Source organism: Cuculus canorus, chromosome 1, assembly GCF_017976375.1.
Source record: "Cuculus canorus isolate bCucCan1 chromosome 1, bCucCan1.pri, whole genome shotgun sequence".
NCBI lineage: Eukaryota > Metazoa > Chordata > Aves > Cuculiformes > Cuculidae > Cuculus > Cuculus canorus.
The window spans coordinates 1,297,058-1,313,197 of record NC_071401.1 but is presented as its reverse complement, the minus strand read 5'-3'; the positions used below and the strand labels follow the sequence as shown (position 1 = coordinate 1,313,197).

Genomic DNA, 16,140 nt, shown 5'->3' with positions numbered 1-16,140 from the left:
AGCTCCCAGTTGCTCCCAGTTTGACTCACCTCGAAGCTGTGGACGGGGACACTTTTGGGTTTGGGGTGAGCGGGGGGGGGGGCGCGGGGGGGACCCCCAAACTGAGCTCCTGCAGCGCCCGCAGAGCCTGGGGGGGACCCCAAAAACGGACCCTCACAAAGGGGACCCCAAAAATGGGACCCCAAAAATGGGACCCTCAGAAAGGGGACCCCAAAAATGGGACCCCCAAAAATGGACCCTCAGAAAGGACCCCCAAAAATGGGACCCCCAAAAATGGGACCCCAAAAAATGGACCCTCAGAAAGGGGACCCCAAAAATGGGACCCCCAAAATGGGACCCCCAAAAATGGACCCTCAGAAAGGACACCCCAAAAATGGGATCCCCAAAATGGGACCCCCAAAAATGGACCCTCAGAAAGGGGACCCCAAAAATGGGACCCCCAAAAATGGACCCTCAGAAAGGACACCCCAAAAATGGGACCCCCAAAAATAGACCCCCAAAAATGGACCCTCAGAAAGGACACCCCAAAAATGGGACCCCCAAAAATGGACCTCCAAAAATGGGACCCCCAAACTGACACCCCAAAAATGGACCCCCAAAAATGAACCCCCAAAACAAACCCCCAAAACGAACCCCAAAATGAACCCCAAAAATTGACACCCCAAAACAGATCCCTTTTTACCCCCTTCTCCCCCTTTTTACCCCCCCGTACCCCTCTTTACCCCCCCGTTCCCCTTTTACCCCCCTGTACCCCCTTTTACCCCCCCAGACCCCCTTTTTACCCCCCCGACCCCCTTTTACCCCCCGTACCCCCCTTTTTACCCCCCGTACCCCCATTTTTCCCCCTCCAGTACCCTTTTAACCCCCCGTACCCCCATTTTTCCCTCCGTACCCACCCTTTTCTTTTTTTGCCCCTCCAGACCCCCTTTTACCCCCGTACCCCCATTTTTCCCCCCCGTACCCCCATTTTTGCCCCTCCAATACCCTTTTACCCCCCCGTACCCCCTTTTACCCCCCTTCTCCCCCTTTTACCCCCCAGACCCCCTTTTTACCCCCCTTCTCCTCCTTTTTACCCCCCCAGACCCCCTTTTTACCCCCTTCTCCCCCTTTTTACCCCTCAGACCCCCCTTTTTACCCCCTTCTCCCCCTTTTTACCCCCCCGGACCCCCTTTTTACCCCCTTCTCCCCCTTTTACCCCCCCAGACCCCCTTTTTAACCCCTTCTCCCCCTTTTTACCCCCCCAGACCCCCCTTTTTCCCCCCCTTCTCCCCCTTTTTACCCCCCAGACCCCCTTTTTACCCCCCCTTCTCCCCCCTTTTACCCCCCCTTCTCCCCCTTTTTACCCCCCCAGACCCCCTTTTACCCCCCTTCTCCCCTTTTTTACCCCCCAGACCCCCTTTTACCCCCCTTCTCCCCCTTTTTACCCCCCCAGACCCCCTTTTACCCCCCCCTTCTCCCCCTTTTTACCCCCCCCAGACCCCCTTTTACCCCCCCCGTACCCCCTTTTTACCCCCCCAGACCCCCTTTTTACCCCCCCAGACCCCCATTTTACTCCTCCCAGATCCCCCTTTTTACCCCCCCCTTCTCCCCCTTTTTACCCCCCGTACCCCCTTTTACCCCCTTCTCCCCCTTTTTACCCCCCCGTACCTCCTTTTCCCCCCCAGACCCCCTTTTACCCCCCCTTCTCTCCCCCTTTTTACCCCCCGTACCCCCTTTTTACCCCCCCTTCTCCCCCTTTTTACCCCCCAGACCCCCTTTTACCCCCCTTCTCCCCCTTTTTCCCCCGTACCCCCTTTTCCCCCCCGTACCCCCTTTTTACCCCCCGTACCCCCTTTTACCCCCCCATACCCCCTTTTAACCCCCCCTTCTCCCCCTTTTTATCCCCCTGTACCCCCTTTTTACCCCCTTCTCCCCCTTTTTACCCCCCAGACCCCCTTTTTAACCCCCCGTACCCCCCTTTTTACCCCCCCAGACCCCCTTTTTGCCCCCCCTTCTCCCCCTTTTACCCCCCCGACCCCCTTTTACCCCCCGTACCCCCCTTTTTACCCCCTTCTCCCCCTTTTTACCCTCCCATACCCCCTTTTATCCCCATACCCCGTTTTTACCCCCCCCAGAACCCCTTTTTTTACCCCCTTCTCCCCCTTTTTTAACCCCCCCAGACCCCCTTTTTACCCCCTTCTCCCCCTTTTTACCCCCCAGACCCCCTTTTACACCCCGTACCCCGTTTTTACCCCCCCAGAACCCCTTTTTTACCCCCTTCTCCCCCTTTTTACCCCCCAGACCCCCTTTTACACCCCCGTACCCCCGTTTTTAACCCCCCCAGAACCCCTTTTTTACCCCCTTCTCCCCCTTTTTACCCCCCCAGACCCCCTTTTACACCCCCGTACCCCCTTTTTACCCCCCAGACCCCCTTTTACCCCCCCGTACCCCCCCTTCTCCCCCTTTTTACCCCCCGTACCCCCTTTTACTCCCCCGTACCCCCTTTTTACCCCCCCAGACCCCCTTTCTACCCCCCCGTACCCCCTTTTTACCCCCTTCTCCCCCTTTTTACCCCCCCGACCCCCTTTTACCCCCCGTACCCCCTTTTACCCCCCCCCGTCCCCTTTTTACCCCCCCAGACCCCCTTTTACCCCCCCGTACCCCCCTTTTTACCCCCCCTTCTCCCCCTTTTTACCCCCTTCTCCCCCTTTTTCCCCCCCAGACCCCCTTTTTCCCCCCAGACCCCCTTTTACCCCCCAAACCCCCTTTTTACCCCCCCAGACCCCCTTTTACCCCCCCGTACCCCCTTTTTTCCCCCCGTACCCCCTTTTTACCCCCTCACCCCTTTTTACCCCTCTTCACCCCCTTTTTTACCCCCTCACCCCCTTTTACCCCCCTCACCCCCTTTTTACCCCCCGTACCCCCTTTTGCCCCTCCAGACCCCCTTTCACCCCCCTGTACCCCCATTTTTCCCCCCGTACCCCCATTTTTGCCCCTCCAATACCCTTTTACCCCCCCCGTACCCCATTTTACCCCCTCTTCTCCCCCATTTTACCCCTCCTTCTCCCCCTTTTACCCCTCTTCTCCCCCTTTTTACCCCCCCTTGCTCCCCCCTTTTACCCCCCCCATCTTCTCCCCCTTCCTTTTTACCCCCCAGACCCCCTTTTACCCCCCCTTCTCCCCCTTTTTACCCCCCTGACCCCCTTTTACCCCCCCTTCTCCCCCCTTTGACCCCCCCAGACCCCCTTTTACCCCCCCCTTCTCCCCCCTTTTACCCCCCCAGACCCCCTTTTACCCCCCCTTCTCCCCCCTTTTTTAACCCCCCCAGACCCCCTTTTACCCCCCCGTACCCCCCATTTTTCCCCCCTGTACCCCCTTTTTTTCCCCCCCCAGACCCCCTTTTACCCCCCCCGTACCCCCCCATTTTTCCCCCCTGTACCCCCTTTTTTCCCCCTCCAGTACCCTTTTACCCCCCCGTACCCCCTTTTTACCCCCCTGTACCCCCATTTTTCCCCCCCCGTACCCCCATTTTTTCCCCCTCCAATACCCTTTTACCCCCCTGTACCCCCCATTTTACCCCCCCCGTACCCCCCTTTTTTGCCCCCACCTTTTTCTCGAGCCCCCCCAGAAGGTCTCGGAGCAGCGTCAGCTTCAGCCCCAACCGCTGCAGCTCCGGTTCCGACGACCCCTGAGGAGACCCCAAACTGGGACGGAGGGACCCAAACTGGGATGGGGGGGGACCCAAACTGGGATGGGGGGGACCCAAACTGGGATGGGGAGAGCCCAAACTGGGATGGGGAGAGCCCAAACTGGGAGAGGGGGGACCCAAACTGGGATGGGGAGAGCCCAAACTGGGAGAGGGGGGGGACCTAAACTGGGACGGAGGGACCCAAACTGGGAGAGGGGGGACCCAAACTGGGATGGGGAGAGTCCAAACTGGGATGGGGAGAGCCCAAACTGGGACGGAGGGACCCAAAATGGGAGAGGAGGGACCCAAACTGGGAGAGGGGGGACCCAAACTGGGAGAGGGGGGACCCAAACTGGGACGGGGAGAGCCCAAACTGGGATGGGGGGACCCAAACTGGGAGAGGGGGGACCCAAACTGGGAGAGGAGGGACCCAAACTGGGAGAGGAGGGACCCAAACTGGGAGAGGGGGGACCCAAACTGGGAGAGGGAGAGCCCAAACTGGGACGGAGGGACCCAAACTGGGATGGAGAGAGCCCAAACTGGGAGAGGGAGAGCCCAAACTGGGAGAGGGGGGACCCAAACTGGGATGGGGAGAGCCCAAACTGGGATGGGGAGAGCCCAAACTGGGATGGGAGGAACCCAAACTGGGAGAGGGGGGACCCAAACTGGGAGAGGGGGGACCCAAACTGGGATGGGGAGAGCCCAAACTGGGACGGAGGGACCCAAACTGGGATGGGGAGAGCCCAAACTGGACGCGAGGGGACCCAAACTGGGATCGGGGAGAGCCCAAACTGGAGAGGAGGGGGACCCAAACTGGGACGGGGAGAGCCCAAAACTGGGGACGGGGAGAGCCCAAACTGGGACGGGAGGGACCCAAACTGGGAGAGGGGGGACCCAAACTGGGAGGGGAGAGAGCCCAAACGGGGATGGGGAGAGCCCAAACTGGGATGGGGAGAGCCCAAACTGGGAGAGGGAGAGCCCAAACTGGGATGGGGAGAGCCCAAACTGGGACGGGGAGAGCCCAAACTGGGATGGGGGGAGCCCAAACTGGGATGGGGGGAGGCCCAAACTGGGATGGGGGAGCCCAAACTGGGATGGGGAGAGCCCAAACTGGGATGGGGAGAGCCCCAAACTGGGATGGGGAGAGCCCAAACTGGGACGGAGGGACCCAAACTGGGATGGGGAGAGCCCAAACTGGGAGAGGGAGAGCCCAAACTGGGATGGGGAGAGCCCAAACTGGGAGAGGGAGAGCCCAAACTGGGATGGGGAGAGCCCAAACTGGGATGGGGAGAGCCCAAACTGGGAGAGGGGGGACCCTAAACTGGGATGGGGAGAGCCCAAACTGGGAGAGGGGGACCCAAACTGGGATGGGGAGAGCCCAACTGGGATGGAGGGACCCCAAACTGGGATGGGGAGAGCCCAAACTGGGAGAGGGGGGACCCAAACTGGGAGAGGGGGGACCCAAACTGGGACGGAGGGACCCCAAACTGGGAGAGGGGGGACCCAAACTGGGATGGGGAGAGCACAAACTGGGAGAGGGGACACCCAAACTGGGATGGGGGGAACCCAAACTGGGATGGGGAGAGCCCAAACTGGGACGGGGAGAGCCCAAACTGGGATGGGGAGAGCCCAAACTGGGATGCGGAGACCCCAAACTGGGATGGGGACAGCCCAAACTGGGATGGGGGGACCCAAACTGGGATGGGGGGACCCAAACTGGGAGAGGGAGGACCCAAACTGGGACGGGGAGAGCCCAAACTGGGAGAGGGGGGACCCAAACTGGGAGAGGGGGACCCAAACTGGGATGGGGAGAGCCCAAACTGGGACGGAGGGACCCAGACTGGGATGGAGGGACCCAAACTGGGATGGGGAGAGCCCAAACTGGGAGAGGGGGGACCCAAACTGGGATGGGGAGAGCCCAAACTGGGACGGAGGGACCCAAACTGGGATGGGGGGACCCAAACTGGGATGGGGAGAGCCCAAACTGGGATGGGGGGAACCAAACTGGGATGGGAGGGACCCAAACTGGGATGGGGGGACCCAAACTGGGACGGGGAGAGCCCAAACTGGGATGGGGAGACCCCAAACTGGGACAGGGGACCCCTAAGCTGGGATAGGGGACCCCTAAACTGGGATAGGGAGAGCCCAAACTGGGACGGAGGGACCCAAACTGGGACGGGGAGAGCCCAAACTGGGATGGGGGGGACCCAAACTGGGATGGAGGACCCTAAACTGGGACAGAGAGACCCCAAACTGGGACAGGGAGACCCCAAACTGGGACAGGGAGACCCCAAACTGGGCTGGAGGACCCCAAACTGGGATGGAGGACCGTAAAGTGGGACTGGGGGGACCCCAAACTGGGATGGAGGACCTCAAACTGGGACAGGGAGACCCCAAACTGGGGTGGGGAGACCCCAAACTTGGACAGGGGGCCTCCAAACTGGGATGGGGCAGCCCAAACTGGGACAGGGAGACCCCAAACTGGGACAGGGAGACCCCAAACTGGGATGGAGGACCCTAAACTGGGACAGGAAGACCCCAAACTGGGATGGAGGACCCTAAACTGGGACAGGAAGACCCCAAACTCGGACAGGGGGCCTCCAAATTGGGATGGGGAGACCCCAAACTGGGCTGGGGGACCCCAAACTGGGACAGGGAGAGCCCAAATGGGATGGAGGACCCCAAACTGGGATGGGGAGGGCCCAAACTGGGATGGGGAGAGCCCAAACTGGGATGGAGGACCCCAAACTGGGATGGGGAGAGCCCAAACTGGGGTGGGGTCCCCCCAAACTGGGTGACCTGCTGGAGGGACCCCTGGTGATGGGCGGTGGAGCTGTTGTGGTCCGAAATGACTTTGCAAGAGGACCTCCAAAACCCACCAGGACTGCGCTCCACCTCACTAGCGCAACCAACGGGGGTCCAGTCACAGCCCCGTCCCGTCCGTCCCATCCCATCCATCTGTCCATCTGTCCGTCCCCATCCCCATCTCCATCTCCATCCCCATCTCCATCTCCATCTCCATCTCCATCTCCCATCTCCATCCCCATCTCCATCCCCATCTCCATCCCCATCCCCATCTCCATCCCATCTCCATCCCCATCTCCATCCCCATCCCCATCTCCATCCCATCTCCATCCCCATCTCCATCCCCATCTCCACCTCCTCCCACCCCATCTCCATCTCCATCTCCATCCCATCCCCATCCCCATCTCCATCCCCATCTCCATCCCCATTCTCCATCCCCATCCCCATCTCCATCTCCATCCCCATCCCCATCTCCATCTCCCTCCCCATCTCCATCCCCATCTCCATCCCCCTCCCCATCCCCATCTCCATCTCCCTCCCCATCCCCATCCCCATCTCCATCCCCATCTCCATCTCCATCCCCCATCCCATCCCCATCTCCATCCCCATCCCATCTCCATCCCCATCCCCATCTCCATCTCCATCCCCATCTCCATCCCCATCTCCATCCCCATCTCCATCCCCATCCCCATCTCCATCTCCATCCCCATCTCCATCTCCATCCCCATCTCCATCCCCATCTCCATCCCCATCCCCATCCCATCCCCATCCCATCCCCATCCCATCTCCATCCCCATCTCCATCCCATTCCCCATACCCATCCCCATCCCCATCCCCATCTCCATCCCCATCCCCATCTCCATCCCATCATCTCCATCTCCATCCCCATCTCCACTCCATCCCATCTCCATCCCCATCTCCATCCCATCCCCATCCCCATCTCCATCTCCATCCCCATCCCCATCTCCATCTCCACCCACCCCATCTCCACCCTTTGGTCCAGGGGTGGTTGGTGGTCACCTGTGGAGGCTGTTTGGCAGGAGCTCAGGAGGGTTTCGGTGGAGGTGCGGCAAAGCCGTGGAGCCACGGCACGGACCTCCTCGAGGTCCAGAGGAGTACCACCTGCCAACGTAGTCCTCACACAGCGACCAGCTGCCACCAGGCCCCGAGGCTGCAACGGGACAGCGGACAGCACAGTGGAGGAGAAAGGTGGAGGAGATAATGGAGAGGGAGGAGGTGGAGGAGAAGGTGAGGAGAAGGAGGTGGAGTGAGAAGGAGGTGGGAGGAGGAAGGAGGTGGAGGAGATGGAGGTGGTGGAGATGGAGGTGGAGGAGATGGAGGTGGAGGAGATGGAGGTGGAGGAGATGTGAGGTGCAGGAGATGGCGGTGGAGGAGAATGGAGGTGGAGGAGAAGGAGGTGGAGGAGAAGGAGGTGGAGGATGGAGAATGTGGAGGAGGGTGGAGGTGGAGGAGGTGGAGGAGGTGGAGGTGGAGGAGGTGGAGGTGGAGGAGGTGGAGGTGGAGGAGATGGAGGTGGAGGAGATGGAGGTGGAGGAGATGGAGGTGGAGGAGATGGAGGTGGAGGAGAAGGAGGTGGAGGAGATGGAAATGGAGTAAAAGAAGGTGGAGGAGGAGGTGGAGGTGGTGATGGTGGAGGTTGAGGAGGAGGTGGAAGCGATGGAGATGGAGGAGATGGAGATGGAGAAGATGGAGGTGGAGGAGGTGGAGGAGGAGAAGGAGGAAGAGGAGGTGGTGATGGTGGAGGTTGAGGAGGAGGTGGAATTGGAGGTGGAGATGGAGGTGGAGGAGGAAGAGGTGAAAGAGGTGGAAGAGATGGAGGAGGAGAAGGTGGAGGTGGAGGAGGAGGAGGAGGAGGAGGAGGTGGAGATGGAGGAGGTGGAGATGGAGGAGGTGCAGGAAGAGTTGGAAGAGGTGGAGGAGGAGGAGGAGGTGGTGATGGTGGAGGTTGAGGAGGAGGTGGAAGTGATGGAGATGATGGAGGTGGAGAAGGAGATGTGGAGGAGGTGGAGAGGGAGGAGGTGGAGGAGGTGGAAGAGGCAGAGATGGAGGTGGAGGAGATGGAAATGGTGGAGGAGGTGGAGGAGAAGGAGGAGAAGGTGGAGGAGGTGGAGGAGGTGGAGATGGAAGTGATGGAGATGGAGGAGATGGAGAAGGTATGAGAGGTGGAGATGGAGGTGGAGGAGGAGAAGGAGGTGGAGGAGAAGGTGGAGGATGAGGAGGAGATGGAGGAGGAGATGGAAGAGATGGTGGAGGTGGAGAAGGAGGAGGTGGAGGAGGAGATGGAGGTGGTGGGAGAAGATGGAAGAGGTGGCGATGGTGGAGATGGAGATGGAGATGGTGGAGAAGGAGATGGGAAAGATAATGGAGATGGTGGAGATGAAGATGATGCAGATGGAAATGGTGGAGATGGAGATGATGGAGATGGAGATGGTGGAGAAGGAGATGGGGAAGATGATGGAGATGGTGGAGATGGAAATGGGGAAGAAAATGGAGATGATGGTGGAGATGGAGGAAATGGAGATGGTGGGGATGGAGATGGTGGAGATGTGGGGATGGAGATGGTGGGGATGGTGGAGACGAAGATGATGGAGACGGAGATGATGGTGGAGATGATGGAGATGGAGATGGTGGAGGTAGTGGGGATGGAGATGCAGATGATGGAGATGGTGGGGATGGAGATGGTGGAGATGATGGAGATGGAGAAGATGGAGATGACGGAGATGGAGATGATGGAGATGATGGAAATGGAGATGGTGGAGATGATGGAGATGGAGATGGTGGAGAAGGAGATGGGGAAGATGATGGTGGAGATGGAGATGGGGATGGAGATGGTGGGGATGGAGGGTGGGGATGGAGATGGGGATGGAGATGGTGGGGATGGAGATGGTGGGGATGGAGATGGTGGGGATGGAGATGGTGGGGATGATGGTGCAGATGGAGATGGAGAAGATAATGGAGATGATGGAGCAGTATGGAGATGGTGGAGATGGAGATATGATGGAGATGGTGGAGATGGTGATGATGGAGATGGTGGAGATGGTGGGAGATGGTGGAGATGGAGATGGGTCGGAGGTGGGGAGGCCGCGGGGGCGGGTGGTCTCCCAACTCCTCCCTCACCTTTCAGCTGGCGGCCTTCCGCCGTGCAGGTGGTGGTGGTGGTGGTGGTGGACGGCGGGCCTCCGCACCGTCGGGGGCAGCGGCGGTTTCTCCTCCTTCTCCATCTACGACACACAAAAAGAGGTCCCCATTTCCACCTCCGCGGTGGCCATCGGGAGCCACCAAAAGATGGGGAGAACGCGGGATTTGGGGGGGGGGGGAACCACCACCACCCACCAGAGAAAAGGTCCCTTCGTGCCATACCGGAACAATCGGCGGTCTCACCGTTGTCCTTCTCGCGTTCCACCGGGAAGAGGAGAGTACAAACCAAACCCTGGTTGGGTTGGAGGTAAAGGGCCACCAACTCGGTCAACGTCGCGGAAACGCTTCACCTGAACCCCCTGAGAGGTTCTGTGGGGACATTTTGGGGGTCACTGGGACCTCAGAGAGGGGACCCCAAGTCATGGGGGACACGGGGAGGGCTCTGGTGGTGGTGGAATCCGCTCATAACCACGTTGAGGAACCTCAAGAGAAAGAAATCTTCAGCCATGGATCCTTCTGGGGGGACATTGAGGGGTTTTGGGGGTCCTTTTGTCACTATGGGGACATTTGGGGGTCACTCGGACCCCAGAGAGGGGACCCCAAGTCATGGGGGACACGGGGAGGGCTCTGGTGGTGGTGGAGTCGCTCATAACCACGTTGAGGAACCTCAAGAGAAGGGGCCGTCTTCAGGTATGGATCCTTCTGGGGGGGACATTGAGGGGTTTTGGGGGGACCCCGGTGGCCATGGGGGGACCCCAAGTCAACTGAGGGGACATTTGGGGGTCACTTTGACCTCGTGGGGGACACAGGGAGGGCTCGGTGGTGGTGGGAACCGCTCATAACCACGTTGAGGAACCTCAAGAGAAAGAAGATCTTCAACTATGGATCCTTCTGGGGGGACATTGAGGGGTTTTGGGGGTCCTTTTGTCACTATGGGGACATTTGGGGGTCACTCGGACCCCAGAGAGGGGACCCCAAGTCATGGGGGGACAACTGGGAGGGCTCTGGTGGTGGTGGAGTCGCTCATAACCACGTTGAGGAACCTCAAGAGAAGGGGCGTCTTCAGGTATGGATCCTTCTGGGTGGGACACTGAGGGGTTTTGGGGGGTCCCCGGTGGCCATGGGGGACCCCAAGTCATGGGGGGACATTTGGGGGTCACTTTGTCCTCATGTGGGGACACAGGGAGGGCTCTGGTGGTGGTGGAGTCGCTCATAACCACGTTGAGGAACCTCAAGAGAAAGAAGATCTTAAACCATGGATCCTTCTGGGGGGACACTGAGGGGTTTTGGGGGGACCCCAAGTCATGAGGGGAACATTTGGGGTCACTCGGACCCCAGAGAGGGGACCCCAAGTCATGGGGGGACACAGGGAGGGCTCTGGTGGTGGTGGAACCGCTCATAACCACGTTGAGGAACCTCAAGAGAAGGGGCGTCTTCGGGTATGGATCCTTCTGGGGGGACATTGAGGGGTTTTGGGGGGTCCCCGGTGGCCATGGGGGGACCCCAAGTCATGAGGGGACATTTGGGGGTCACTTTGACCTCGTGGGGGGACACAGGGAGGGCTCTGGTGGTGGTGGAGTCGCTCATAACCACGTTGAGGAACCTCAAGAGAAAGAATGTCTTCAGTCATGGATCCTTCTGGGGGGACATTGAGGGGTTTTGGGGGGACCTGTGGCCATTGAAAGGGATTTAGTGGCCATGGGGAGAGATTTAGTGGTCACAGGGGGGATTTAGTGGCCATGAAAGGGATTTGGTGGCCACGAGGGGGGATTTGGTGGCCACGGGGAGGGATTTGGTGGCCACGGGGAGGGATTTGGTGGCCATGAAAGGGATTTTGTGGCCATGAGGGGGGATTTGGTGGCCACGAGGGGGGACTTGGTGGCCATGAGAGGGATTTAGTGGCCACGGGGGGGGATTTAATGGCCACGAGGGGGGATTTGGTGACCGCGAGGGGGATTTGGTGACCCCGAGGGGGGTATTTGGTGGCCACAGGGGGGGATTTTGGTGCCACAGGGGGGGATTTGGTGGCCACAGGGGGGGATTTTTGTGCCACGGGGAGGGATTTGATGGCCATGAAAGGGTTTTGGTGGCCGTGGGGGGGATTTGGTGGCCACGGGGAGGGATTTGGTGGCCATGAAAGGGACTTAGTGCCACAGGGGGGGGATTTAATGGCACGAGGGGGGATTGGTGACCGCGAGGGGGGATTTGGTGACCACGCAGGGGGGGATTTGTGGCCACAGGGGGGGATTTGGTGGGCCATGAAAGGGTTTTGGTGGCACCGCGAGAGGGATTTGGTGCCACGGGGAGGGATTTTGGTGGCATGAAAGGGACTTAGTGGCCAACAGGGGGGATTTGGTGGCCACGAGGGGGGATTTGGTGGCCACGAGGGGGGATTTGGTGGCCACGAGGGGGGATTTGGTGGCCACAGGGGGGATTTGGTGGCCACGAGAGGGGATTTGGTGGCCACGGGGGGGGATTTGGTGGCCATGAAAGGGTTTTAGGTGGCCACGAGTGGGGGATTTGGTGGCCACTGAGGAGGGATTTAGGGGCCCATGAAAGGGTTTTGGTGGCCGTGGGGGGGATTTGATGGCCACGAGGGGGATTTGGTGGCCACTGAGGGGGATTTGGTGGGCGCGCCGGGGGTGGATTTGGTGCCGCGGGGGGTCCCACCTTGCACGGCGAGGCCGTCGTCGCCGTCGGGCAGGATGCGTAGGTGTGGACGTGCTTCTGGAACCTTCCGGGAGAGAACAGCGCTCTGAGGGGGGGGGAGGGAAACCCCAGAGGGACGCAGAGAGACGCACACCAGTATAGACCAGTATAGACCAGTACAGACCAGTACCAGACCCACGAGACCAGTACAGACCAGTATAGACCAGTACAGACCAGTAATAGACCCACGAGACCAGTATCGACCCATTGAGACCAGTACAGACCAGTAACAGACCAGTATAGACCAGTACAGACCAGTACAGACCCATGATACCAGTACAGACCAGTAAAGACCAATACAGGCCAAGTACAGGGCCAGTACAGACCAGGGGCACCAGTACAGACCAGTATAGACCAGTACAGACCTGTGGCCATCAGTACAGACCAGCAGAGGTACAGACCTGGTGGCACCAAGTAAAGACACCAGTACAGACCAGTATAGGACACCTGGTGGCACCCAGTACAGAACAGTACAGTCCTAGTACAGACCAGTATAGACCAGTACAGGACCAGTGGCACCAGTAACAGACCAGTACAGACCGCACAGACCAGTACAGACTTGTGGCACCAGTACAGACTCAGTACAGACCAGTACTATGACCTTGTGGCACCAGTACCGACCAGTATAGACCAGTACCAGACCAATAGCAAGCAATACAGCCAGGGGCACCAGTACAAACTAGGTATATACCAGCACAAACCAGTACAGACCAGTGGCACCAGTACAGACCAGTAGCACCACTACAGACCAGTATAGACCAGTACAGACCCATGATACCAGTATAGACCAGTACAGACCAGTACAGACCAGTACAGTCCAACGATAGCAGTATAGACCAGTACAGACCAGCACAGACCAGTACAGACCAGCACAGACCAGTGGCAACAGTATAGAGCAGTATAGACCAGTACAGACCAGCGCCACCAGTACAAACCAGTATAGGCCAGTATAGACTAATACAGACCTGTACCACCAGTACAAACCAGTATAGACCAGTACAGACCAGTGGCACCAGTACAAACCACTGACAACAGTACAAACCAGTATAGACCAGTATAGACCAGTACAGACCAGTACCAGCAATATAGACCAGCACAAACCAGTACAGACCAGTAGCACCAGTACAGACCAGTACAGATCAGTATAGACCAGTACAGACCAGTGACAACAGTATAGACGAGTATAGACCAGTACAAACCAGTACAGACCAGTAACACCAGTACAAACCACTGGTACCAGTCAGACCAGTATAGACCAGTACAGACCAGTAAGCAACAACTGTACAGGACCAGTACAGATCAGTATATAGACCCGTACAAGACCAGGGGGCACCAAGTATAGACCAGTTCAGACCAGTACAGACCAGTGACACCAGTACAGACCAGTATAGACCAGTACAGACCAGTGACACCACCACTGACCAGTAACACCAGTACAGACCAGTACAGACCAGTGACAACACTATAGACCAGTACAGACCAGTACAGACAGTACAGACCAGCGGCACCAGTACAAACCAGTATAGGCCAGTACAGACCAATACAGACCAGTACAAACCAGTATAGACCAGTACAGACCAGTACCACCACAACAAACCAGTATAAACCGTGGCACCCAGTACAGACCAGCGACACCAGTACAGACCAGTGGCACAGTACAGACCAGTACAGACCAGTACAGACCATACAGACATGTAGCACCAGTACAAACCAGTACAAACCAGCACAGACCAGTGGTACCAGTAGAGACCAATACAGACCAGTACAGACCACCAGCACCAGTATAGACCAGTACAGACCAGTGGCACCAGTATAGACCAGTACAGACCAGTATAGACCAGTATAGACCAGTGGCACCAGTACAGACCAGTACAGACCACCAGCACCAGTATAGACCAGTACAGACCAGTAGCACCAATACAGACCAGTAACACAAACCAGTGACACCAGTACCGACCAGTAACACAAACCAGTGACACCAGTACCGACCAGTAAGACCGCCCAGTGCCCCCAGTGCCCCCCAGTTTGCTGCTCCCAGTGCTCCCAGTGCTCCCAGTGCCCCCTCCCAGTACCTCCCAGTATTCCCAATGCTTCTCCTTCCCCCTCCCAGTGCTCCCAGTACCCCTCCAACCACTCCCAGTGCCTTCCAGTCCCCTCCCAGTACCCCCCAGTACCTCCCAGTCGCTCCCAGTCCCCACCCAGTCCCTCCCAATTCCCCCCATTCCCCTCCCAGTCCCTCCCAGTGCCCTCCCAGTGCCCCCAGTCCCTTCCCAGTGCCTCCCAGTGCCTCCCAATTCCCTCCCAGTGCCTCCCAATTCCCTCCCAGTGCCCTCCCAGTGCTCTCAGTCCCCCCCAGTGCCTCCCAGTCCACTCCCAGTCCCTCCCAGTCCCTCCCAGTCCCCTCCCAGTACCTCCCAGTCCCCCCAGTGCCTCCCAGTCCTCCCCAGTCCCTCCGAATTCCCTCCCAGTCCCCCCAGTCCCCTCCCAGTCCCCCCCAGTCCCCTTCCAGTCCCTCCCAGTGCCCCCCAGTCCCTCCCAGTGCCTCCCAATTCCCTCCCAGTGCCCCCCCAGTCCCCTCCCAGTCCCCTCCCGGTGCCCCCCAGTGCCCCGAGCACCCCTCCCAGTCCTTCCCAGTGCCTCCCAGTCCCCCACAGCGCCCCTCCCAGTGCCTCCCAGTCACCCACAATCCCCTCCCCAGTGCCCCCCAGTGCCATCCCAAGTCCCCTCCCAGTCCCCCACAATTCCCTCCACAGTGCCCTCCCAGTGCCCTCCCAGTCCCCTCCCCTAGTTGCCTCCCGTGCCCCCGAGCGCCCCTTCCCAGTCCTTCCCGTGCCTCCAGGTGCTCCCAGTCCCCTGCCTAGTCCTCCCAGTGCCTCTCTCCCAGGTCACCCCCAATCCCTCCCAGTGATTCCCAGTCCCCCCCCAGTACCCCCCCCAGTCCCCTCCCAGTGCTCCAGGTCCCCTCCCAGTCCCTCCCAGTCACCCCCCAGTACCCGCCCAGTCCCCCCTCCCAGTGCTCCCAGTCCCGCCTAAGTCCGCTCCCAGTGCCTCCCAGTCACCCCTAATCCCCTCCCAGTGCCCTCCCATTCCCCTCCCACGTGCCCCCCGTGCCCCCGAGCGCCCCTCCAGTCCTTCCCAATGCCCTCTCAGTCCCCCACAGCGCCCCTCCAGTCCCTCCCAGTCCCTCCCAGTCCCCTCCCAGTGCCTCCCAGTGCCCCCGAGCGCCCCTCCCAGTCCTTCCCAGTGCCTCCCAGTCCCCCCAGTGCCCTCCCAGTGCCTCCCAGTCACCCCCAATCCCCTCCCAGTGCCCTCCCAGTGCCTCCCAGTGCCTCTCAGTCCCCCACAGCGCCCCTCCCAGTGCCTCCCAGTCACCCCCAGTCCCCCTCCCAGTGCTCCCAGTCCCCTCCAGTCCCTCCCAGTGCCTCCCAGTCCCCCCCAGTACCCGCCCAGTCCCCTCCCAGTGCTCCCAGTCCCCTCCTAGTCCCTCCCAGTGCCTCCCAGTCACCCCTAATCCCCTCCCAGTCCCTCCCAGTCCCCCCCCAGCGCCTCCAGTCCCCTCCCAGTGCCTCCCAGTCCCCCCCAGCGCCTCCCAGTCCCCTCCCAGTGCCCTCCCAGTGCCCCCAGTGCCCCGCAGTGGCTCACAGGAGGCAGAGGGCGAAGGCTCCGGCCACGCTCTCGCTGTCCCTGACGAGGAAGCTCCCGTCCCGCCCCGCCCGCGCCAACTGCTCCTCGGCCGCCGCGCGGCTCAGGTCCCGGTGGTACCACAGCGGCGCCGGACAGCCCGCCATGGCCGCCGGGGG

The 16,140-nt window shown here is 59.9% G+C and overlaps 1 protein-coding gene across 1 annotated transcript in view; it reads right to left on the bottom strand.

The window, feature by feature from the left end:
• The window catches only part of INPPL1 (inositol polyphosphate phosphatase like 1), a 90,743-nt gene extending 74,603 nt beyond the window's left edge, over positions 1–16,140 (bottom strand). Inside the window, 9 exon segments of the mRNA XM_054082687.1 lie at positions 30–83; positions 86–127; positions 3,587–3,683; positions 7,493–7,643; positions 9,854–9,965; positions 9,967–10,000; positions 12,304–12,340; positions 12,343–12,365; positions 15,983–16,140. Of these exon segments, the coding sequence (XP_053938662.1) occupies positions 30–83; positions 86–127; positions 3,587–3,683; positions 7,493–7,643; positions 9,854–9,965; positions 9,967–10,000; positions 12,304–12,340; positions 12,343–12,365; positions 15,983–16,128 (696 nt within the window). The 5' untranslated portion in view covers positions 16,129–16,140.